At 42.8% G+C, this 24,474-nt stretch overlaps 1 protein-coding gene across 1 annotated transcript; it reads left to right on the forward strand.

The window, feature by feature from the left end:
• Positions 1-10,758: 10,758 nt before the first annotated feature.
• On the forward strand, positions 10,759-13,540 carry nkx6.1 (NK6 homeobox 1). The gene is made up of 3 exons (XM_060851616.1): positions 10,759-11,371; positions 11,839-12,011; positions 13,298-13,540. The coding sequence occupies exons 1-3, from the start codon at positions 10,759-10,761 to the stop codon at positions 13,538-13,540; spliced, it is 1,029 nt and encodes a 342-aa protein (XP_060707599.1).
• The last annotated feature ends 10,934 nt before the right edge of the window (positions 13,541-24,474 follow it).

Consider the following 24,474-nt stretch of genomic DNA (forward strand, 5'->3'; position numbering starts at 1 on the left):
TTAATTTAAGTGTTTGTTATACATCAAACACCATTGAAAGCAACACTTTTGAACTTTTAATGGATCGGTTATACAGACACTCAGATTGTGTGAATTATCAGTCACCCTTCAAAAATAATGTAAGTCCCAGCAACCACACTAACTCAATGATAATATACTGATGTTCCTTCACCCTACTCAAGCTATAGTAAGAATGAGTGGGCGGCACGGTGGCACAATGGTTAGCACTGCTGTCTCACAGCGGCTGAGACCTGGGTTCAATTCCTGACTCAGGCAACTGATTGTGTGGAATTTGCACGTTCTCCCTGTGTCTGTGTGGGTTTCCTCCGGGTGCTCCGGTTTCCTCCCACAGTCCAAAGATGTGCGGGTCAGGTGAATTGGCCATGCTAAATTGCCTGTAGTGTTAGGTTAGGGGTATGGGTGGGTTGTGCTTCGGCGGGTTGGTGTGGACTTGTTGGGCCGAAGGGCCTGTTTCCACACTGTAAGTAATCTAATTGAATACTGAAAGATAAAGTACAAATTTAAAGAAGCAACACTTATTGATCGTATGACATCAAACTTTGTAACTAACCTGTAAACACTGGGCATTCACCTGGTGTACTGCTGCTAATGAATGTAACTATTTTATAGTGTAACACTGGAAGGGTTTCTTCCCCAGATACATGACTTGCCCAATTATCTTTGCTCAATACTGACTCAGGCCAATTGATATTCTTTACATTAAATGGGAATAAAACATAACGTGAACAAAGCAATGTAGTAATCGAGTAGTTTTCAGTTTTATTGATCTGGGTCTCACCAAGAAACTTTCCAGCTAGTTAAGTGTGTGAGTCAAAACTGTCTCAGGTTCTTAGTTGGATTCTGCTTCTGTTGTTCTGCTGTTTCATTTCACCCTTTCTGTTTGTCTTGATTATGCTTTGCTCTCCTTCATTCCGCCCTCCCTTATTACGCCCCCTATCTTCCTTTGTTGGGGTTTAAACTCACCTGCTCTTCTTTCTTGCCTCTTCCTTTTTTTCGTTGCAGAAACAAATCCTTTGCAGAGAACTTCCAAATCAAGAAGATAAAATGTTATGTGTTCGCATTCCCATTTCTGTTGCGATATTATTGCGGCGAACACGTGTAAACTTCAATCGAGGTATATAAATGATTGCAACAGCAGACGTTTAAATGCAGAGCAGCTATAAATTTGTTCAAGGATGAAGAATATTGGGTATGAACTGTTTCAGCTTGAGCCGTGCCTATCTCGCTCCCCCCAGTTAGAAAAAGGATAAGATTTGCATTTTAACAGCTTCCCCCACCCCCACCTCCCCATCCCCCAACAGCCTTTGCTGTCAATGCATTACTGCCGAAGTGCTGTAATGTTGTAGATGCCTACATGATTAACATTGGTACGGATAAAAGGATACCGTTACTGCTCTTCTACAAACTGAGGGGTGACCTTAGAGAGATTTATAAAATCATGAGGGGCATGGATTGGGTAGTAGTCACATGAAAGAAGTGAAACTATCACTGTATTCTAACAGATGAAAGGCTTAACAGACAATCAATTTTTCAATGTATAATTTCAGTTACATCACACTGCAAGTTTTTGCTATAAATTCTGTGCTACGATCGAGCCCTCCACTATCACCTGATGAAGGAGCGTCGCTCCGAAAGCTAGTGTGCTTCCAATTAAACCTGTTGGACTATAACCTGGTGTTGTGTGATTTTTAACTATGGATAGGGTAAATAGACAAGGTCTTTTCCCTGGGGTGGGGGAGTCCAGAGCTAGAGTGAATAGGTTCAGGGTGAGAGGGGAAATATATAAAAGAGACCTAAGGGGCAACTTTTTTACACAGAGGCTGTTATGTCTCTGGAATGAACTGCCAGAGAAACTGGTGGAGGCTGGATGAGTAAATGAATAGGAAGGGGTTTGGAGGGATATGGGCCTGAGTAAAAAATGAGGTCTGCAGATGCTGGAGATCACAGCTGAAAATGTGTTGCTGGTCAAAGTACAGCAGGCCAGGCAGCATCTCAGGAATAGAGAATTCGACGTTTCGAGTCTGATGAAGGGCTTAGGCTCGAAACGTCGAATTCTCTATTCCTGAGATGCTGCCTGGCCTGCTGTGCTTTGACCAGCAACACATTTTCAGCTGGGATATGGGCCTGACGCTGGCAAGTGGGACTAGGTTAGTTTAAGGTATCTGGTCGGCATGGACGGGTTGGACCGAAGGGCCTGTTTCCGTGCTGTACTTCTCTATGACTGTATGAATGCTTTGGGGTCCTTTACATCCCACATGAAAGGGCAGCTGGAGTTTCAGTTTGAATGCCCCATCCAAAACACACTACCTGGGAAAGTGCAGCACATCACTCACTCACACACTGGAACGTGAAGAAGGGTCACTGGACTCAAAAATGTTAAACTGTTTCTCTCTCTCTACAGACCTGCTGAATTTTTCCAACAATTTCTCTTTGTGCTGGAGCGTCAATTTCGATTTGTCTGCTCAGATCCTAAAGTGGTATTTGCAGATGTTGGACGGGGGTTTGGGGGAAGTGGATCTGATGTTCAGATTTGAGTCTCTCTCCCCTCCCCCCAGCCGACCCCAAAACCTTTTGGCCGCTTGATTAGTCAGAGAGCGATGCGAGACAGTGTGGAGGCTGACTCCTTCAGTCACTGACCTCAGGGCAAATAAATTTCCGCACAGAATCCAATCTACACAAATGAGTGAATGTCGTCTAAGATATCCAACGTGTTTCAGAATTGAACTAAGTCCCATCAACTTTGGTCTTTTTCTGACAACGTGCAATCATTAAATTACCGTCAGTGGTCGGAAATAGAGATTAAGGGAGTTCACAACGGGTTACGAACTGAAGTGACTGTTTGAGGGTTGATCAGGCCTGGATACACTCCATCCTGGCCACTGAGCTTCCTGGGATTCGTGAGATAGAGAGAGAAACCTTTCCCTGTTCAGTCCTCCATCCCTGCAGGTGTTCTTGTGTCCATTCTACCTCACCATTTAACCCACTTATCTCTCCACCCCCTCGGCTCACAGCCTCATTCCTGATGAAGGGCTTTTGCCCGAGGCGTCGACTCTGCTGCTCCTCGGATGCTGCCTGACCTGCTGTGCTTTTCCAGCACCACACTCTCGACTTGTAGCCTCCTTATCTGTGTGCCTCTCAACTCCCCATCTCCGGAGAAACAACCATAACCACTTTCGAGAACTGAGAATTAAGGTTTTTTTTCGGAGCTGTTATAGATGAGGTGGGCAGATGCTTCCGTCTGGGATCGTCGCCCGTTCTACTGAACCGCAAATTCAATGTTTTTCTTAAATTCCCCAAGGAATATTACTCCTCACATCATAGCCTCTCCTTCCAAACCAGCTTCGACCTGGAGCTGGTCATTTGCAGACAGAAACAGAGCAGAGTCCAGCTGTTGTTTGAGAAGATAACAATGTGAATTATTTTCTTTCAATAATTACATAAGTTTGTCTCTCTCTCTCTCTCTCCGAACACAAAATGTGAACTATTTGATTATTCCCCACCGCATAATGATATTAAAGAAGTGAAGTTTGGGACTGAAACACGTTTCATAGTTGCAAATTAAGCCAAGTGAAGATTGCCGAGTTCAAGTAAATCTTGCTAAATTACAATAGTGTTAAATGGTGCTGAACAATGTGAGTTATTCAGGCAGGGGTGGAAGGGGGTGCGGGGTGGATCAGGAATGGCCGTCCAATTCTGCAGCTAGAACTGACAAGGTACTTTCTGCTTTGAAATGGTACAGACCTCAATAAATAATGAAAGACTTTTTTTTCCTTAGGATTTTCCAGAAAACATATATTATCCCGAGATATCGCGCAAACTACGGAATGTCTATGTTGTGTGACTCTCCCCACACCGCACTTAATCCGTAATGAAACATTTGGCCAATGTTCCCGAAACGGCCAATCTCACGTTTTGATTTATCTGCGGGCTGCAGGATCGTGTCAGTGCCCCAGTGACCTGACTGAGTCAAGTGCGCTTTCTCCGGGGCAGTTTCCATCCTCACTTGTTGATGTTGGATGTCATTCTGCAATGGCCGGGCACAATCCAAATCAATTCACAAAGCGCGCTGCGGGGAAGACCAGAGTGGTTTGATGAGCTTCGCATGTTGATGATGACCATTCCATCCCTTGACCTGATCTAAGGAAGAAATGGCGGTTAAGAGCGCCATTTAAGTCTGACTTAAATCAGAGGGTTATATTTAATCACTCATTCGCACTGCGCCCGATGATATAACCCAGATAAATGAACCCCGTTTCTGTTCGGTTATTGATTTTTTTTTCTCCATTGATCCAATTGTAGAGAAAATGGTTAAACTATTTTGCTTTTTAGCATTGTCATTGAAATTAGATAAACCTACGCCTGCTCAAATTCCTACCGTGTTCCTCAGACACAAAAAAGAGATATTAAAACTGATAATAACGAAATCCGCCTCTCTGAACAACACTGGCAGTTAGATAACTGCACGTTTTACACAATTACGTTTGCCTTTGGGAATAATGACTGTCACCCTGAGGGGTGGGTGATACCGAGGGAGAGACAATAATTTTAGGGACTTTGCCAGTTAATGTTAGTCCCACCTGAGGTGCTGGCAGCGGGTAATTAACATTCAGTCAGCATTTAGCCACCAGTCTTTAGTTAAATAGTCATAAAAATACACCTATTGATCTCCTACGAAATTCAGGCGAGATAGTTTCCATCAAAACCCAACTATTATTGCCGTCACTCACTTGTAAACAGCGCGTGTCCAAATATCTCTGCGAATTAATTTACTGGCGGAAAGTACAATACCATTAAATGTCGTCGCTGACTGTTATTTTCCAGCTCCTACCAACTTCTATCGTTTATCGATTTATTATTCATCAATTTTCTTCATCCAGCGCTGAAAACTCTCCCTGGAGAAAGCGAGGACTGCAGATGCTGGAGATCAGAGCTGAAAAATGTGTTGCTGGAAAAGCGCAGCAGGTCAGGCAGCATCCAAGGAACAGGAGAATCGACGTTTCGGGCATCCCTGAAGAAGGGCTCATGCCCCAAACGTCGATTCTCCTGCTCCTTGGATGCTGCCTGACCTGCTGCGCTTTTCCAGCAACACATTTTCAGCTCTGAAAACTCTCCCTGTCCCACTGGGGAATTCACTCGAACCGCTAAATCTTAAGCGGTATGTTGTACCATCATTTTGCCTATATATCTTTCGAATCAAATTGTATTTTAAAGGCTTATCAAGAGGGTTGTTAAATAAACCCAACCAGCACTTTAAGTACGAGGAAATCGATTAGAATAACGTTCAACGCTGATATGAATCAGATGCTGCGTTAGTAAATAATACAGAGAGGGGCGAATAGGGCTGGGACCGTTAATATGTGCATCGAGTTAGGGTTTCTCAAGGCGAGATCTGAAACAAATCCTATCTTCATCTTCATATTCAGACAAGGATATTCCATATTATTGCTGGCGACTCAGAATCTATTCGTATCCCTATCCGGGTTCAATCTCAAATGTATTAACTGAAATTAGTGTACGGTATAACAGAGCGGCCGTGAAACTGTTCTAACAAACAACTTCCACGAGCAGACAAGTAAAATAAGTGTTATCCCCACCCTAGAACGTCTGTTACTGGGATGAAATCAAACACAGAAGAGAGATGCTGGAAATCTGAATTTAAAAAAACAGAAATTGCTGGAGAAACTCAGCAGTTCTGAAGAGGGGCCACTGGACTCGAAACGTCCACTGCTTTTGTTTTCTGCCCACAGATATTGCCAGACCTGCTGAGTTTCTCCAGTAATTTCTGTTCTTGATTCGTAAATGATGTCGCTTGCAGCTTACCGGTCGGTAAACGCTGGGCGACAGGTGCCAGGGTTTTGGAGGTTGTGCGGCTGGGACAAGGTGTACAGCATTAACGGAGAGCCGCGCAAGGCAATGTACAGGCAGCCGGGCCCATACAGCGAACCAGGGGGAGGTCATCAGAGCACGGCTGTGAATCTCGATTGTGGGCGGCACGGTGGCACAGTGGTTAGCACTGCTGCCTCACAGCGCCTGTAGACCCGGGTTCAATTCCCGACTCAGGCGACTGACTGTGTGGAGTTTGCACGTTCTCCCCGTGTCTGCGTGGGTTTCCTCCGGGTGCTCCGGTTTCCTCCCACAGTCACAAAAGATGTGCGGGTCAGGTGAATTGGCCATGCTAAATTGCCCATAGTGTTAGGTAAGAGGTAAATGTAGGGGTATGGGTGGGTTGCGCTTCGGCGGGTCGGTGTGGACTTGTTGGGCCGAAGGGCCTGTTTCCACACTGTAAATCTAATCTAATCTAACCCCTAAGCTGGAGGGTGCGCACCGGGTCTGAACACTAGACGGACAAACCCTGAAACCATATAATGGATGTTGAAACATTTTTTCCCCTGCATTCGGAAAGAGAGGGCAAAATGTTCTTTCAACTAAATCACTTCAGGAATGTAAAGCATTGAGCCCTCCCAACCTAGACAGACTGGACTATATTTATGTATATTTTTTAAAATATGTATGTTCACTTGTGAAGACTAATAAATCAGACGCGAATGCAAAATATTAAATATTGAGATACCTCCGCACTGCTGTGGACGCGCCGCTAGCTATCGGGACAAGAAAGGCGAACAGATTTCACGGGGGACTCTCTCACACTTTCAGATCAGTGTCGTGCTGCCTTTTCGGCTGTCGCCCTTTTCTTTTACCGATCTGTCGCCGAGATCCTCGGAGTCCGGAGGCCAGTTCAGTTTGCTGGGTCATAGCTTTCAATGGTCCTACCGTCAGACGACTCTGGCCTGATTGACTCCAGCAGGGAAGCGAGAGGCTTTTTTTTCCGGGGGAGTAAATAACAGATGATTGCGGTTAATAATTCAGTAATCATTAATGAGAGCACACCTCCTTGAATGACTGGCCGGCTCAGGGCAATCAGTTTGCAAGCCACATCCGAACCAAATGAGACTTGCAGCTCCCTCCAGGGCGAGGTGATGCCTTTCAGTCTTGCTTCCCCTCTTGTTGCAAGTGACACCTTTGCACAGCCGCAGCTCCCAGTGAGGTAAAACTCGACAAAAGTTCTCCTCCCGTCGTTTTATTCCAGAGAATATTCCACGAGGGACTGAGTAAACTCACTGCGCCCTCTCTATCTGAAAATATTAATCTCGAATCCTTTCCACAGAAAAGAAGGGAGCTCATATTTCAATAAATTTGCAATCAGTAACTCGCTTAGCTCAGTTCCAGACCTCTCAACAAACTCATGACAGGCCCTGCATCCGGATCATAACCAATTGTTTGAACCCCCCACGCTCCTGTCGTTTGTTTTTACTTTGAACACACACCGCACTTGTCAACCTGGGGGCTTGATTTGTTAATACTTCAACCCCCGCCACCACAAGCACTGACCCCCACCACAGGAGGAGCGGGAGGGGGGGGGGGGTGGCAGATTTCCCACCCCTGCATTTCCAGCAGAAAGCTGGGAATAGATATTAGGAAAGTGCGCGTTTGAACAGCTCATGCTTTTCGTAGGCTTTAGAATCAGCTGAAAAGCCAACGGAGAATGGGTGTTGAATGCATGGATTCTGAATCAACCTTTCTCGAAGTTACGGCACCCCTCTCCTCTCCCCCCGCCCCCTTCGCGGGCAGATAGGTCTTCAACGCAGGCCTTTCAGCCTAGGGGTAGGGACACTGCCACTGCGCCGCAAAAGTGCCACAGTTTTCCAAAATTGCATTCCCACACCAGTGGAAAGTCAGGATTGTGGGACAGTTTGCCGTTCTATCCGCTAGGTGTCGCACTGTGAGCGACTCAGCCCCCTTCTGCAGATCTACAAGTGTGAGGGCATTGAAGCGCACACATAGCAGTGAAGGTAGAAACCTTCTAACGCCACATTTATACTCCAATCTTCCCTATTACCAAAGACAGATCTAATAAACTATATAGCTCTTTGCATAAAATTTTGCATAGCTCACAGGCATCTATTTGACATTAAAACTAGCTATTATTTCGCCGACAAAGTACCACAATTACAGCTCTATGTTTTACACGAGACTCATTGTTAAGGGTCACCCAGGAGGACCTTACCAGTTTAAACCCCTATCTGGTGAAGTGTTAGAGCCCGAGGCTGCGCGGCTTCTGACACGTTTCCAGGTTTTCATCTTTGGCAAAGACTTGGCTTCACTGGAAATGGATCCATGGCGAAGAAACAGGTGGAATGTTCCTCGTGTGCCGTGCAGGAGTTTGAGGGTCGCTCGCCTGGCTCGCGTCATCGCTGGCGGGTTCACTGCAACTAACTGCAGGGTCCCCGGGACTTGAAGTCAGAGCAGCCGAAGGCTCGGTGGGGATGCATTGTTATTGACTGGTGTGAGCCGAGGCTTGAGGCATGGAACCTGTTGTCAGAAGGCATACGCGGACAGATAGCGATACCCTATTAAAACAAAATAAAACGCAACAATAAAATAAAGGATATATTTTTAGTCTGATCACAATATTTACAAAACTTACTACTTTAAAATAAATAAGATTCCGGAACACGTCTAAATGTTATAGTAACAAATATTTGAACGTGGATTTTCTGGATGTGTGCGGTAAATGCATACCCAAAATGTAAATATGGAATACACACATATAGAATATGTAAATATAGAATATATAGGTTTTACTGAGTACGAGTTATATTCTGTTTATGTAATTCGTTAAATAAGACTCTGACACATTATACCGTTGTCTCAAATAAACACCTACCACTAATTGCAGGAGTGTATATGTATTACTTTTTCCAACTTTAGCAAGAAGTCCGAATTCCTTATAAACAGGAAGATGTTGGTCCTTTATTTTGAATGTAAAACTAAGTCTATCAGATGTTCTTTAAAGTATTTTAAAACGTTCTTAACCAGCTTAATAGAACAGCATTTCACTATTAACCCAGGGTACCCGGTTGCGCCAAAGTCATTCGCTACTGAGATGTGTACATTGTGAAACACGGTTACCTCAGTATTTCCTGACAATATAAAAAAAACATACTGTTTTGTTTCACAAATTGTATAAGTCATGATTGTATTCACTGTTATTTTAATTATAAGCTCGATTTGGTTCTCGGTATTTTTGCTCTGTTTTAATAATGAAAATTCCCTTTAACTAATTGCGATGTTAAGGCTAAAGCCAACGGGAATCGATAAATGGTGCCCAGCACTGAACCGGGCCGCGAGTGGGTGGAAGACACGGTATTTGTTCATTTCATTTTCACCGCTTGTCAGCGAATTTCTTTAATAACAACGTAATTTCAGATGGTATTCAGGACAGTTAATCAAGGAAAAATATTTTTCAGCCTTTGGACGTTCGAAAAACCATCGAGTCTCCGCCGTTTTTGAAGTCCATTAACGGTGAGGCAGCAGAAAGGTATCTAACTCGGCAGCACCGAGTCAGTGACGGAACAAGAAGAAATATTGAGTATTGAGCATCCATTATAAACGACTGATTCTGAATAAACAGACTTTAAGTGCGCGTGTGTGTGTGTGTGTGTGTGTGGGGAGGGGGCGAACAATCCTAGATGCATTATCATCACAATTTAATTCATCCACGACTGATTTGATTTCGATAGATCTCTTTTGAAACCAATTGCAGACTTCTCCCTTGAACATCACCCCGTTTGATGCGTATTGTTATAGTGGCGAGGAAGACGGCAGATTGTAATGACCTGGGGAAAAAAAAACAAGCTAACTCTGTGTCATTATGTGAAATAAACTTCAGATCACTCGATATGTGCCACTGGTAAAACCCAGAACCACTATCACGCTGGCATCTGACTCCAGCGCCTTGTTGCACCTTGGCGTTTGTTTAAATTACTAAAACATAATTAATCGACACCTTCTTTGGGAAACCCGTTCAATTTAGACTCTGATTCTAACCATATGGTTCTTATATAACGGGACATTTCCGGTCAATACATATCCTTAAAGCATAATGCCAACCTTAAATTAGTTCAATGAAGCAAGTCGCCGTCAGATGTGTTGTTTCCAAATATTTTTAAGTAAAAGTGTGCTCTGGGTTTTGCCACCTCCCCCCACACACACACACATACACACACACACACACACTATTGGAGTCTCGATGCTCTTTCTGGTCAGTTGCTTTCGGTATGTAAATGAAGGAGGGGGCGGGCTTTGTCCATCCTCCTATGAGGAGGGGTAGGCCTCCGTACGTCGGTGCAGTCTGAGCCAATCCCCAAGCCCATTCCTCGCCCCGGCCCTTTGATTGACGGGGAGGTGGGCACAGCTCCTGTGCACTTTCCATCCGGAGCACTTCTCAAAACGTCTCAAAAGTGATGGGAAGCTTTTATTACCACCGGCTGCTTCATGTGGGGCGGCAAGGCGAGAGCTGAAAAAAAAAGTCTAAATCTCTTATTGCATTTTCTTTTTGGGGGGTCGGTATATGAAAAAAACCCCAAACTCTGCAAACACTTCTGAGAGCAAGAATATCGACCCCAAATCAACAGCTTCTCTCCCCTTGCCCAACTATCACCGTACCTGGGAAATCTAACGGGAGAGTGTTTCTGAATCCTTGCTTTATATTAAAAAAAAACAAGATTCCCCAAATTGGTGGAAATTCTTGGACTTTCTTCGAGGTGAAGCTGCCGCTGGTGGTGTTTACATCCAACTCTCTCGCCCCCCACCCTCTTCCTCCACCCCCTTTTGTCCTGTCTTCCCTCCCCTTTCCTTGTGATGACTTGGTGACTGGTTCCGATCACTTTTTTGGTGATGTTAGCGGTCGGACAGATGGAGGGGAGCCGCCAGAGCGCGTTTGTGCTGAGCAGCCCGCCCTTAGCGGCCCTGCACAGTATGACCGAGATGAAGAACCCCTTGAATCCTTACTCTCTCCAGACGGGGCCCGGTTCAGTCACCGGCCCTTCCTCCATCTCATCGTCTCCTAGCCCGGCGGGGATTATCAGCGCGGCCGCTTCCACGGGGCTCAAGTCGACCTCCAGCCTGCCCGGTTTCCTGGCCCAGCAGCTCTCGTCCACCACCCCCCACGGGATTAACGACATCCTGAGCCGGCCGGCGATGCTCCCGGGCGGAGGTGGAGGCGGTGGGAGCGCTGGAGGTGGTGGAGGTGGTGGTGGTGGTGGAGGAGGCGGGGTCGCCTCTGCCCTGCTCTCGGGAATCCCTCGTTTCAACGCCAGTCTCAGTCCCCCTCCCCCGGGGATGTATTTCAGCCCGGGGGCGGCGGCGGCGGCGGCGGCAGCGGCGGCGGCGGCGGCGGTCGCTCGTTATCCCAAACCGTTAGCTGAGCTGCCCGGCAGGACCCCCATCTTCTGGCCGGGAGTGATGCAGAGTCCACCTTGGAGAGATGCCCGGCTAGGCTGCTCCCCGCGTAAGTACAAACCCTCATATTCCCCCCTTCACCTGCCCCTGAAACAGCAATTATTCATCTTCCTCACAGGTTTCCTTCCTTCTTTCTGTGTTTTTTTATGTAAACATCATCATTTTTAAAATGCATTACTCTGATCAACACCATGCGTGATAATTCCTTGTATTTCTGATATTAAAATAAATAGCACGAGTCAAACAAATAGTATCCAATTATCAATAACTGACTATTGCATGTATTTAACTATAGTACCATTTGCTCTTAGTAAGCATTCATTTCTGAGGAACTGTTGATTCGGCCAGTTGATCTAAACTTCTGTCATATTGAGCCAATATTAATTGTTCAGCTGTATTATTCCGTCACCTTCCTCTCATTCTGACCAATCCATCTGTAATCCCTCTTCCACATTTCCCTCTGAAATAAACAAGCAGCATTTGTTGTTTGACACGCCGCTTGCTGTCTCCTTTCAGATCAGAGCGCCATGCTGATCGATAAAGACGGGAAGAGAAAGCACACCCGACCCACCTTCTCCGGCCAACAAATTTTCGCGTTGGAGAAAACTTTCGAGCAAACGAAATATTTAGCCGGACCCGAGAGGGCGAGACTGGCGTACTCACTGGGAATGACTGAGAGTCAAGTCAAGGTAGGGTTGCTTGACAGATGCGTGTTATCACAAACACAGCACAGATGAAGATAGGTCAAAGGCGGGCGATTTTCACAAACCCAAATCTGATCGAGCAAAATTAGGAGACTTATATTCTTGAAAAAAATGTGAAAATTAAAATCGAAATAAGATAATTACAGTAAAACTTTAATAAGCGTGCCGACCCAAACTGCTGCTTTTTGATGTGAGCGACTGATTCCTAATCAGTGCTAGTTTCAACTCACAGAAACATCTTAATTTAGCATCCACTGTTCCACCGAAGATTGTGTTTCAAAGTCACATTTGCAGAACCCATGTTTAGCATTTGTAGCCCGCACCTTGTCTTTTACCCTTCGATGTCTTTTAACCCCTCCGTTTGATTTGTTTTTTATTGGCGACCAGCGGTCGGTGGCAGCGTCTGATCTAAGAGGTTATTCATTGGAGATATATATTTCCCCCGCTTTGCGATTTGGAGCGCACTCGATTTTTTTTTGCCAAGCGATTGTAGTCCTTTCAGGCACGACCACGACAATCAAAGAAAAGTTGACAACCGCATAAATAAAATATTTCTATCATTAAAACAAATCAGAGAAGGGCTAAGCACATTTATTGTGTTAATCATTTGTGGGGTAATTATTAATGGAACATTGCAAATTGTAATGTATTTGTTTTTAAAGGAAAGAAGCTCTTAATATAGGGATATAAGTAATTTACATTTATGAGCTCTTAGATAAAGATCAAAACTGTCAAAGGACTTAATTTATCTCAGTACGCTGTATAAATGGGCTTGTGTGTGTGACAGAGAACCAGTTTAAATGGCGCATGGTCAACAATCTAAAACCTACATAATTATTCTTGCTAAGGATTTCAATATTTAAAACCCTCATCCAAACCGTGCTTTCTCTGCGAAACGCAACTAAAATTAATACTGTCACTCTACGCTCACACGAAGTGTAACACGCCTAAGTGGTTCCATAACTCTGAAAACTAACGGTAGCAGCGCAGCTCTCAGGTGAAGGAATTACTCTGCGCCAGGACTCTCTCAGTCTTGAGTCCTTACACAAGTGTCATTCCAGCTCGGTCAAAATTGCCATCTTCAATCTGCAGACCAAAGTATAACGGATGCAGGTTTCTGACGTGTGCATTCGAGGGGGGGTGGGGGGAACTGACTGCTCAGAGTTTTCACAGGGACTGTAAATCATCCTCTCTGTGTGTGTGAGAGAGAGATTCTTTGTAAACGCATTTTCTCTAAGTGCTGGCATTAACTTGTGCTCCTTTCGATTCAGGTCTGGTTCCAAAACAGACGGACGAAGTGGAGAAAGAAACACGCCGCGGAAATGGCCACAGCCAAAAAGAAGCAGGACTCGGAGACTGAGAGACTGAAGGGCACCTCGGAAAACGAGGATGACGATGATGAATACAACAAGCCGCTGGATCCCAATTCGGACGACGAAAAAATCTCCCAGTTGCTGAAGAAACACAAACCCAACACATTGCACGTCCTTACCAGTGAAAACGAAAGCTCATAGGGAGAATCCGGGGCTTTTATATTCCTAATCCTGCGGAAACTAGCACTAAACTATCTATTTACCACTTCTCTGTACATTTTCAGAGATGTATATATTTTTATATATAAGTTATGGGAAGATTTGATGAGCGGTCGAAGCACTAATTTCCACCCGCCTCGCCTCTTGAAGGACATTTGAGCCTCCAATCTCGAACATTTTTACACTGAGATGGGCACAGAAATATATTCCGCTCAGAGACTGAGAGTCCTAATTGTGGCGAGTGAGGAGCTCCGCTACATGTAAATAGCCCATGTATTAAATGCCGAACAGAAAGAAAAAAAAACTGTGAATATTTATGTGTAAAATACATTTTGTATGAGAACAGATCCGTTTAAAATTAGCATTGGGCTTTGGTTTCTAATGTATAGATTTAGTTTCATTTCTTCGTGTTTTGGAATCTTGTGGAGTCTGAATGCCAAGTCTCGTCAGAATTTGTGTTTGTGACTTTAAAACAAAAAAAAGTACGGTGTCTTTTTAATTCGTTAGCGTTTAATAAATTATATTGTAATTCCAATTAGTGACCATCTGGGTGTAGGCTGTTTTAGGAAAGTTTTATGGCCTCTCTACCTGAATCTCTGAGTCGACTCCGGGAGAATAAACACTTGCCCTAGATTCTCACACAGATATGTTAAAATTATTTTTAAACTTGCGGTGATGTTGTGGCTTGGATTTCCCCTGACCTCTCTCTTGAGATATGATGTTTAGTTGTCTTTTGAGAAAAAAAATATTTTTCATGAATAGTGTTAAAACTATTCCCTAAAAATCTCCCCGGGTCTCCACATAACGCCCCCCCACTCCTCCAACAAAACAGTCTCCGCTTGGACCTACTTAGGAAAATTGGCCGCTTGGACCTGAGGCAATTTTTTGGATGATTTCTGCATTGAGGTCGTGCACTTTGTAAGGACTAAGTCTGGCGACGGGTCATTAACATTTCGAGCGGTTCCCCTTTGTGGGTGAAATGGACATTTGATTCAGTTTTGCCTTTCTACGCTCGACTGTGCTGTGGGCTAACACGTCGGAGCAGAGCAAAGAAAGAGACACGTTTGTGGTTCAATTCTTGAGGTTCAAGTGAATATCCCTCCCGGTATTCGAGAGTTATTTGTTTCCAGGTCTAAAGGCATCTGCCGAGCGATCCCGGAAAACGGGTTAAGAGTAATTACAGAGGGGATCGGACGATATAATTTATTACCATTACAAGGACATTTTTTTTCTCTCTCTCTGAAGAAGTAACCTGCTTTTGTGTGTGTGTGGGTGTGTGTGTGTACTTCAGTAATTACCATGAGAACGAAGAGAGCCTTTTGTGTTTGTTGAGACCGGCCGTTGAAATGGCGTTTACTTTTAATGAGAAAATCCAACGTCTCCGCAGTCTTCCCCGTTCACGCTATTGGAGCTGTGACAGAACATTAATAAAGGGTGGGATGTGTTGGGGAGAGAGGGGAGGTGGTGTGCTGTCATGGTTTTGGCGACGAGAACCGGTCTAGAAAAATAACGGGCATCCCATAATATGCTGATGGGACGATGTCAGACTTCAGAGGGAAATAGTGTGGAGTTTGGAGGCGGTTATATGAATTAAACAGTGAATAAAACTCCATTCAGAATCGCAGCTTCCTCTGTTAATTTTTTGGGGGGGAGGGGAAAGAGATTGGGAGCTTCAATTAGACGGTGTTAATGAAACTGTACAGATGGGGAGCAAAATCCGTTCATTTTATGAACGAACAAAACAGACATCAGATTGCAGTAATATTTGGGAAGTGAGAGGAGTTATGTAAAATGGGGGACTAAGGCAGTTAGTTCAGAATTTCAGAATGACCGCAAGTGATTTAATCCATCTTGACATTTGATTTCATTATTTTCTTTAAAAAACGATGCTTTGTTTTACAGAAGGAAAGGTCATCACAGAAAGGATAGGAGGATAAAATAAATAGGGGAACGTGACAGGGTCAGAGGACAAGAGATAGCAGTGATATAAATTAGTGTTCTGTGACAATTGGACAATTATAAAATTATAAAACGGCTGTTTCCTCAGTGCAGATGGAGTTAAATCTTCTTTCGTATTTATTTCGAGAGATCGAGTGCATTGGCAAAATGAACGACTGGGTAACTAATAGTTGTAATAACTAATTCAGAATATCTGGTGAATGGACAGGGTATAGACATGAGTACCGCTGATTGAAAAAGGAGCCCCGCCGACAGTAATTACAAAGGGCGGCGTTATTTCAGAAGTATCATCGGAAAAATAACATCGAAGGGGCAATTCAAAGAGATCTCTAGTTATACTGCCGTGGGGCAGGACAACCCACCCTGAATTTGTGTTGCTCTTCATTCGATTAGAGTTTTTTTTTTGTTCTTTTGCTGAACAAGTTTCAGTTTGTTAAGTGTGTTCTCTCGCGTGAATGCAAACCTGCCAATGAAGTTGGTTTGGGCACGCTGCTTTAAAACCGACGTTAGGTATCTGACAATATTGTACTCTCCGGCGGAGGTGCTGAATTATACAGGACAATTTTACAGGAGATTTGTACAAGGGACCGGCCTCTCATTGAGACCGTTTGTGACGATTCTAATTATGAATTCGGTAGGAGATTAATACCCGAGACTGCGCCTTGTGACTGAAACTGTTTCTAATCTGAAACATTTGCCATCATCTTAGTTCCCATTTGATTTTTATTTTGTTCAGTAGAATACCGAAGAACTTTATGTTCCTCTGCAAACGACTTGATTGAGCGCCTTCGAATGAACTCTGCAAGAAATAAACCCCCAAGTCGTTGCTCTCCGTCACCAACGACTGACATTTATATAGAGCCTAAAACGTCCTGAGACGCTGTGCGGGAGGGTAACAATAAATTCACACGGGGCCATACAGAGAAGATTTTCAGGGGTGCAGGGGCGACAGATCTTAGTGCTGGACTGCAGCGTGACAAATATACCAAATATACCATCACCCCTCAGCTTCCAGGCTGAAGATTGGAGACAGCGGTTTATTAAACGTATGACATTGTCTTGACCATGACCACTCCCCCCCCCCCCCCCCCCCCCCTCTCCCGCCCGAGGAATATCAAACCCCCTTCTGATGTCAAAGCCCACTTGAATCATAAATACCTTGGGGATCCCAGTGAAGTCCAGGACTCATTGACAAACTGTAGGAGTGCACACGGTGAGACCTGCAGCACACTGAAAGCGAGGTGAACCCGGATCAAGTGGACTCCTGTTACTGTAGCCAAGCCGAGATGAGCAGAAGGAGGTGACACACTTTGAGGGCTACCGCTCTTTCAAGAGATTGAGTAAAATTAAGGATCATTCCAAAACAGTAAAGTGTATTGGCTTAGGGCTTGATAAGTTGTGATGCTCAATCTGCCTAAAGTCAGCGAAATGATATGTTATTTAAAAGTTAAAACAAAATAAACTTTGTTTTGAACAAAATTGTTGAGGCATTTTAAATTCCAGGTGCCCCTCCCCCCATTGATAGGTACAAGAAGTGATCACTAGCGTTTTTGCTGGGCCGCTGGTATTTCTCTTAAAAGGGATTGATGACCCGAGCACAGGAGTTTTCCCTGGCTTCAGACATGAATATCTCACAAAAGGCGCAGGCCACTTCCCACTGGGTCCCACATTAGCGCCATTCAGGGTATTCAGATCGAGATCAGGCGCCAGCAGAGGATGCTGTTCCTTATTGACGGCCCGCAGACTTTAAAACCTGCTTCACAGACGGCGACTGCACAAGTCGACAGCTTTGTATTGATCAAGAGAAAGGTCCGGATTGCTCAGATCGTTTTCCAATAACCATGTTCATTACATGCTAATTTGGGTCAATAGCCCAGGAGTTTGTGTGTGGCCCTCGCTAGGCGAAGCAAAGCTTGGGAAATAATGTGACCAGCCGCTTCCTCGACTTTGCAGCTGAAGTTAACGGCGATAACAGAGCGCAGGGCTCTGACACCCAGTACCGTGAGGTACTCAGCCGGACATCGGAACGAAAGCTCGGAAATGTGCTCCCCAACTAAGCAAACAGCTCCCACATCCCGTTAAAACTGGATTCAACACAGCAAGGAATCACAAAAATGAAGCCAAGAGCGGAATTGTCTCTGATAAAACAAAATCCCTTCCGTTGACAATATTTCATTATTATTCAATATAACATTCTGCTGGGGAGCCTCTTGTGGCACAGAGGTAGTGTCCCTATTTCTGAGCCAGGAGGCCGAAGTTCAGGTCCCATCAGAGTAACAGAAGTGTGTAATAACATCCCTGAACAGGTTGATTAGAAAAGATCTGCTGTCATTTACAAACGTGAAGGAAAACTTGAACCCCGCTCACCATTCATTACCTTCTAAACGCCTCTCTCTAACTATCCCATCACCGCATTTGGATGGATTTGCCGTTTGGCAAATACCAGTTCATAATTTAGTTTCCCGTCACAGGACGGCGTCATTGGGCACTTTCCCTGACCAGCAACACCACCCACACCCTCCCCCACAAACCGTGGGTCGATAGACATGAATACTGACTGACCAATGCTCTGAAATGTCCTTCCCTCCCCATTCAATCCGGGTTAGAAAGCAGGATTGCAACGCTCCCTGCTCTGATTTTAAACTGTCTTTCCATGCGATTTAGGAATTTCGGGCTCGTGGGCACATTTCCTGTGGTATCCAATGGGGCCTGGCAAAACATCTCTGGGTATTGCCTACCATCATTGGGTGGTCGTAAAGCTGCCTTGAAGTGGAACCACAAATTTAGCGCGAAGCCTGACCCAGGCAGTTTCCAAGAGGTTCAAAACTGAACCTATTCTGAGGATAGTTTGGAAGATTACGTCAAAGTAACTTAATGACATAATGACACAGGTTTAGAGACGTCTGTTCCCGATGAAACTCCTTTGAGGATATTACATGCAGAGTATCACATGGGTACTGAAATTACCACTGTCTTTCTTTGAATTGGGCCTTTTATATCACTGGAATTCAGTAGAAAAATATTGAGGACTTATAGGAATTTTTTTACTGGGTAGAATTTTTTTTAAAATCTTAATTCAAAATGATTTATTTCTTCAAAAAATACTTCGGTACCTATGATTCAGTGAAAAGTTGTAAAATATATGTTGGTGTGCAAAGTATGCAGTCAACAACGTGTTTCATTAGAATTAGATGCAGAAGTAGGCCATTCGGCCCTGACACCACCATTCCGTTCCATGCAGCATCTTTTTTAAATTCCACATTCCAATCCACCTGCACAAGATTTGATTTCATTGCCAAATAAGAACTTACCTTTATAAAATTTTAAATGACTCGCCTCCATCCTTCTGTGTCTCCTGAGGTCCCAGTAACTCGCCAACTCTGAAGAACTTAGTCATGTTTACTTTCTCTCCGCTCACCGCTTCCCCACCCTCCTACATGCTGACTCTCCCGCTGCCCCACCCCCCCCCACCCCACCCCTCGCTGGCTCACTGCCCTCCTCCCGCTGGCGTCTTGAGAACGCCTTGCTGTGATAATGGTTGGGGTGAGACAGAGGGAGCAAAGTGAATGGAACGGTTGGAGATAAGAGAGAGAGAGGCGCGAGGGATGACGAGCTGGAAAGGCAAGTGCTCGCCATAAGTAGGAGGAGAAAGTGAGGGCTGCAGATGCTGGAATCAGAGCTGAAAATGTGTTGCTGGAAAAGCGCAGCAGGTCAGGCAGCATCCAAGGAGCAGGAGATTCGACGTTTCGGGCATAAGCCCTTCTTCAGGAATCCTGAAGAAGGGCTTATGCCCGAAACGTCGAATCTCCTGCTCCTTGGATGCTGCCTGACCTGCTGCGCTTTTCCAGCAACACGTTTTCAGCTCGCCATAAGTAGCCCGATAATGTATAGCGAGTACCACTGACACCGCAGGCGAATCCTCCGCTCAGTGTATTCTTAGAAAGATGGTACCTCCAATACTTTTGCATTCCCTCAGTGCTGCACTGAAATATCAGCCGAACTAATGCAGATCACAACTTTTTAAAAAACAGTTGTTAGATTAGATACTGGCCCTTCGGCCCAACACCGACCGTCCGAAGAGTAACCCACCCAGACCCATTCCCCTCTGACTAATGCACCTATCACTATGGTCAATTTAACATGGCCAATTCACCTAACCTGCACGTCTTTGGACTGTGGGAAGAAACCAGAGCACACCCATGCAGTCACGGGGAGAATGTACAAACTCCACACCCACGGTTGGAATTAGAAAGTGGGACCCTGGTGCTGTGAGGTAGAGTGCTAACCAATGAGCCACCTTGCTCTAGAGTTTTACAACACACTGGCTCCACCCTACCTGGACATAGCCTTCTATTCTAGTGAAAGTCATAGAACAAATCTATATTGCAAGGCAAAAGTAACTTGATTAATGTTGATGAGTGAATGGATCAGTTATGAAAAAAAATAGGAAAAAACTGTATAATTGAGTTCTCTCGAATATTAATTACATCATGTTTATAAAGATAGCCAAAATATTACAATTGAACAAGGTCAGATGTGAAATTTAAATTTGCTGTATATATTAGAGCATGTTTTGTAATTAAAGAATGATAGCTATTTAAATAATCTGTTGTGAAGGTTAATTGAGTCAAGCATTTTTAGGGATACTCAAAATGCAGTTAATATGCACAAAACAATAGTAATAGAAGAATAATTCCAATATTTTTCATGCCCTTGATTTTTTTTTGTATCTTCATGAATAAAAGGTGAGATAAAGAGAGAGAAAAAGATGGAACATTCAAAAATATTTAACTTCTACTTGTTAGCTCAGAAATTATTTCAGCTACAAAACCAAAGCAATTTGCATTTGTGCCATTTAAATCTGGTTAAAATATAAAAAAAAGTTTAAGAATGCTTCACAATAGAAATAGATGCCAATGTATGGAGAGAGGAAGTCAAAGTGACAAAACAAATGAATTTAAGTTTTGAAAATTGAAGGAAGAGATAGAGGGACAAAAGGATTCAGGCACAGTGAAGCATAACTAGTTGGAACTGTTTTTACTAGTTCTTATACAAGATTTGAATTTCCAATAGACTATCAATGCTATCGTCATACAGCAGCAACATTAAAAATAATTGTGCACAAGTAGAGACATAGGAACAAGGGTATACAGTTTAACCTTTTGAGTGTGATCTACCGTTCAGTGAGATCATGGCTAATCTGTGACCTAACCCCGTACAACCATCCTTACCCAAATCCCTTAATACCTTTGCCTAACAAAAAAAAATCCATTGATCTCAAATTTAAATGAACAATTGATCGAGTATCACTTCCCATTTGTGAATTTATTTTTTGCAAAATTAATATTGAAATTGAATCACATATATTGTTTGGGTTTATCTAACAATGCCATTCTGGCAAACGTTTTCCAATCTTTTTTAGCAGTCATCTAAAGCACTTTTTTTTTGTTTGTTTGAACTCTTTTCATGATGAATAATGCAGATCACAACTTTTTAAAAATAAGTTGTTAGATTAGATACAGGCCCTTCAGCCCAACACCGACCGTCCGAAGAGTAACCCACCCAGACCCATTCCCCTCTGACTAATGCACTTACCACTACGATCAATTTAACATGGCCAATTCACCTAACCTGCAAATCTTTGGACTGTGGGAGGAAACCAGAGCACACCCATGCAGATACGGGGAGAATGTACAAACTCCACACCCACGGTTGGAATTAGAAAGTGGGACCCTGGTGCTGCGAGGTAGAGTGCTAACCAATGAGCCACCTTGCTCTAGAGTTTTACAACACACTGGCTCCACCCTACCTGGACATAGCCTTCTATTCTAGTGAAAGTCATAGAACAAATCTACATTGCAAGGCAAAAGTAACTTGATTAATGTTGATGAGTGAATGGATCAGTTATGAAAAAAAATAGGAAAAAACTGTATTCGAGTTCTCTCGAATATTAATTACATCATGTTTATAAAGATAGCCAAAATATTACAATTGAACAAGGTCAGATGTGAAATTTAAATTTGCTGTATATATTAGAGCATGTTTTATAATTAAAGAATGATAGCTATTTAAATAATCTGTTGTGAAGGTTAATTGAGTCAAGCATTTTTAGGGATACTCAAAATGCAGTTAATATGCACAAAACTATAGTAATAGAAGAATAATTCCAATATTTTTCATGCCCTTGATTTTTTTTTGTATCTTCATGAATAAAAGGTGAGATAAAGAGGGAGAAAAAGATGGAACATTCAAAAATATTTAACTTCTACTTGTTAGCTCAGAAATTATTTCAGCTACAAAACCAAAGCAATTTGCATTTGTGCCATTTAAATCTGGTTAAAATATAAAAAAAAGTTTAAGAATGCTTCACAATAGAAATAGATGCCAATGTATGGAGAGAGGAAATCAAAGTGACAAAACAAATGAATTTAAGTTTTGAAAATTGAAGGAAGAGATAGAGGGGCAAAAGGATTCAGGCACAGTGAAGCATAACTAGTTGGAACTGTTTTTACTAGTTCTTATACAAGATTTGAATTTCCAATAGACTATCGATGCTATCGTCATACAGCAGCAACATTAAAAATAATTGTGCACAAGTAGAGACATAGGAACAAGGGTATACAGTTTAACCTTTTGAGTGTGATCTACCGTTCAGTGAGATCATGGCTAATCTGTGACCTAACCCTGTACAACCATCCTTACCCAAATCCCTTAATACCTTTGCCTAACAAAAAAAAATCCATTGATCTCAAATTTAAATGAACAATTGATCGAGTATCACTTCCCATTTGTGGAATTTATTTTTGGCAAAATTAATATTGAAATTGATATCATTTGGGTTTATCTAACAATGCCATTCTGGCAAACGTTTTCCAAGGTTTTTTAGCAGTCATCTAAAGCACTTTTTTTTTGTTTGTTTGAACTCTTTTCATGATGAAAATTTTTTACACAACAATTATAAATACAAAACAAAACCTTAAATTTTAATAATTAAGAATGAGAAATTCGACCTCTTTATTTGAGATCCAGGTTAAAAATACAAAAACATACTGCACCTGAGAATTCATGAATTTAAGGAATATCTTGAGATAGCTTTGTCATTGGTCCAAATGGGTACCCAATCCGATTGCATAGGTTTTAAGACAGGAATCTTGTTATTTTACGGGATTTGTGTGGAATTTAGGATGTCTGGGAGACTTATGACCCTGTTGATTTATGACAATTTCCCTGAACACAACAATGAGACTTCAGTCCTCTGCATTTTTCTGTCTCTGTTGATGTTGGATTGCTTGTCCTTCTTTATATACAGTCACATACAACATTTCACAACAAAAGCATTACTTTTCTGCATATACCTGATATTATCTAACTGATTGCAATCAGAAAACTTTCAGGATTGTTTTCGAGTCTTGAAAGGTTAACTATGTTTTCTTCCTACAGATCCTGCCAGACCTGCTGAGTTTTGCCAGTAATTTCTGTTTAATTATTTCCAGATTCATGCTCCTCCTTGGTGATATTAGATGCCATATCTAGGCTAATGGCATTTACATCCACATATTTGAACCTAACCATGTGTGTGATAAAGGTTTAAAATACATGATGATTATTTGAGGTCATGAGTTCTGAAGTAGAAGTAAATGGGATTTGGTTTTCAGTTTTGTACATTTTCTTTTATATAAGGATTGAAGGAAGCCATCCAGTTTCTGGAAACTTCAACTTATACAAAACCGTTGCTTGTAACTAATCTAGTGGAAAGTTCTACTCACACCTCACTTCTATCCTGACTGACACATATTGCCCGTTGGCTCCCCTACATGCTTCTGTGCTCCATTCTGTACCTTTCTCCAGCCCCAAACTCATCATGCCCACTTCATGTTCCTCTGATTGTTGTTCTGAGTTCTTTCTTGCTGTATTACCATGAGTGACTAAGCCTCACCTGTCCAGGCTTGACACTTTAGATCTCTGCTTTACTTAAAGTCCACAAGCTCCCCAGTTTCCTCTCTTTCCCTAAGAGCTTATTTAACAGTCTCATCTTTGATCAATATTCATGGACCACTTTTAATATCTTGTACTATGTCTTGATGTTCATGTATATTCCAGATTTAACTTCTGAACAGCTGTGGGAGCTTTATATACATTAAAATTTCATTATGAATATACATCTATGGTGTTTCCATAACAGTCTATCTCAGTAATTCAGGTAACTGGAAACCAAATAACCAGATTTGTTGAATGACCCTGAAAAGAAAGAGTTATCAACAATGTTTCACTTCTTGTGACTTTTACTTTAGCACATCATAATAAACATATATGAGGGATTAATTTACCGGGAAATATTAATTAAAAGGATCCATTTTACTCCAAAAGTTGATGATACAAAGATATATCTCATAAAACCACAATCATCTGTTGCATTTCTCTCAGACAGGGGCACCACGTAAAGATCCAAAGATCTTTTAATCAGCCTGTCCTAGATAGAATCTCTCATTTTCTCATTCAATAGATTTGGATGCCAAGTCAAATACTGTCAGCTATATTTGATCTGCAATGTCCAGAAACAGTTGTCATTTGAACAATATACTCCTGCAAAACCCTCTTAGCTTGGTTCACAATGATCTCGATGGCACAGATTTGCTTTTATGCAATCTCTTTACTAAAGCTTGTTAAATGATCTGGTTGACGCTGGAAAACGTTTATTGCAGCTGCAGTAAAATAATATAATTCACAATCTCAGCTCTAACCTGATGTTTAGATTTCTGTCCAATTCAACGGTGTTACACACACAGTTTTTTTCTAAAAGTCCCTTCTGTGTTCTCCCTTCTACTCCAACCAACCCTTGTCTGCAGCTCTCCAATGGCTCTGCACAAAGCCTCTTGACTTTCTTCCTGTTGTTATCAATTCCAGGTCATAGCTCACATGGACCAGCATCTCTTATTGTCCAAGAATATTACAATGAA

Source organism: Hemiscyllium ocellatum, chromosome 36, assembly GCF_020745735.1.
Source record: "Hemiscyllium ocellatum isolate sHemOce1 chromosome 36, sHemOce1.pat.X.cur, whole genome shotgun sequence".
Classification (NCBI taxonomy): Eukaryota; Metazoa; Chordata; class Chondrichthyes; order Orectolobiformes; family Hemiscylliidae; genus Hemiscyllium; species Hemiscyllium ocellatum.

Coding starts and splice junctions, on each gene's coding strand:
- nkx6.1 (XM_060851616.1), top strand. CDS start 10,759: ATGTTAGCGGTCGGACAGATGGAGGGGAGCCGCCAGAGCGCGTTTGTG. Junction 11,372..11,838: donor CCGGCTAGGCTGCTCCCCGC/GTAAGTACAAAC, acceptor GTCTCCTTTCAG/ATCAGAGCGCCATGCTGATC. Junction 12,012..13,297: donor TGACTGAGAGTCAAGTCAAG/GTAGGGTTGCTT, acceptor CTTTCGATTCAG/GTCTGGTTCCAAAACAGACG.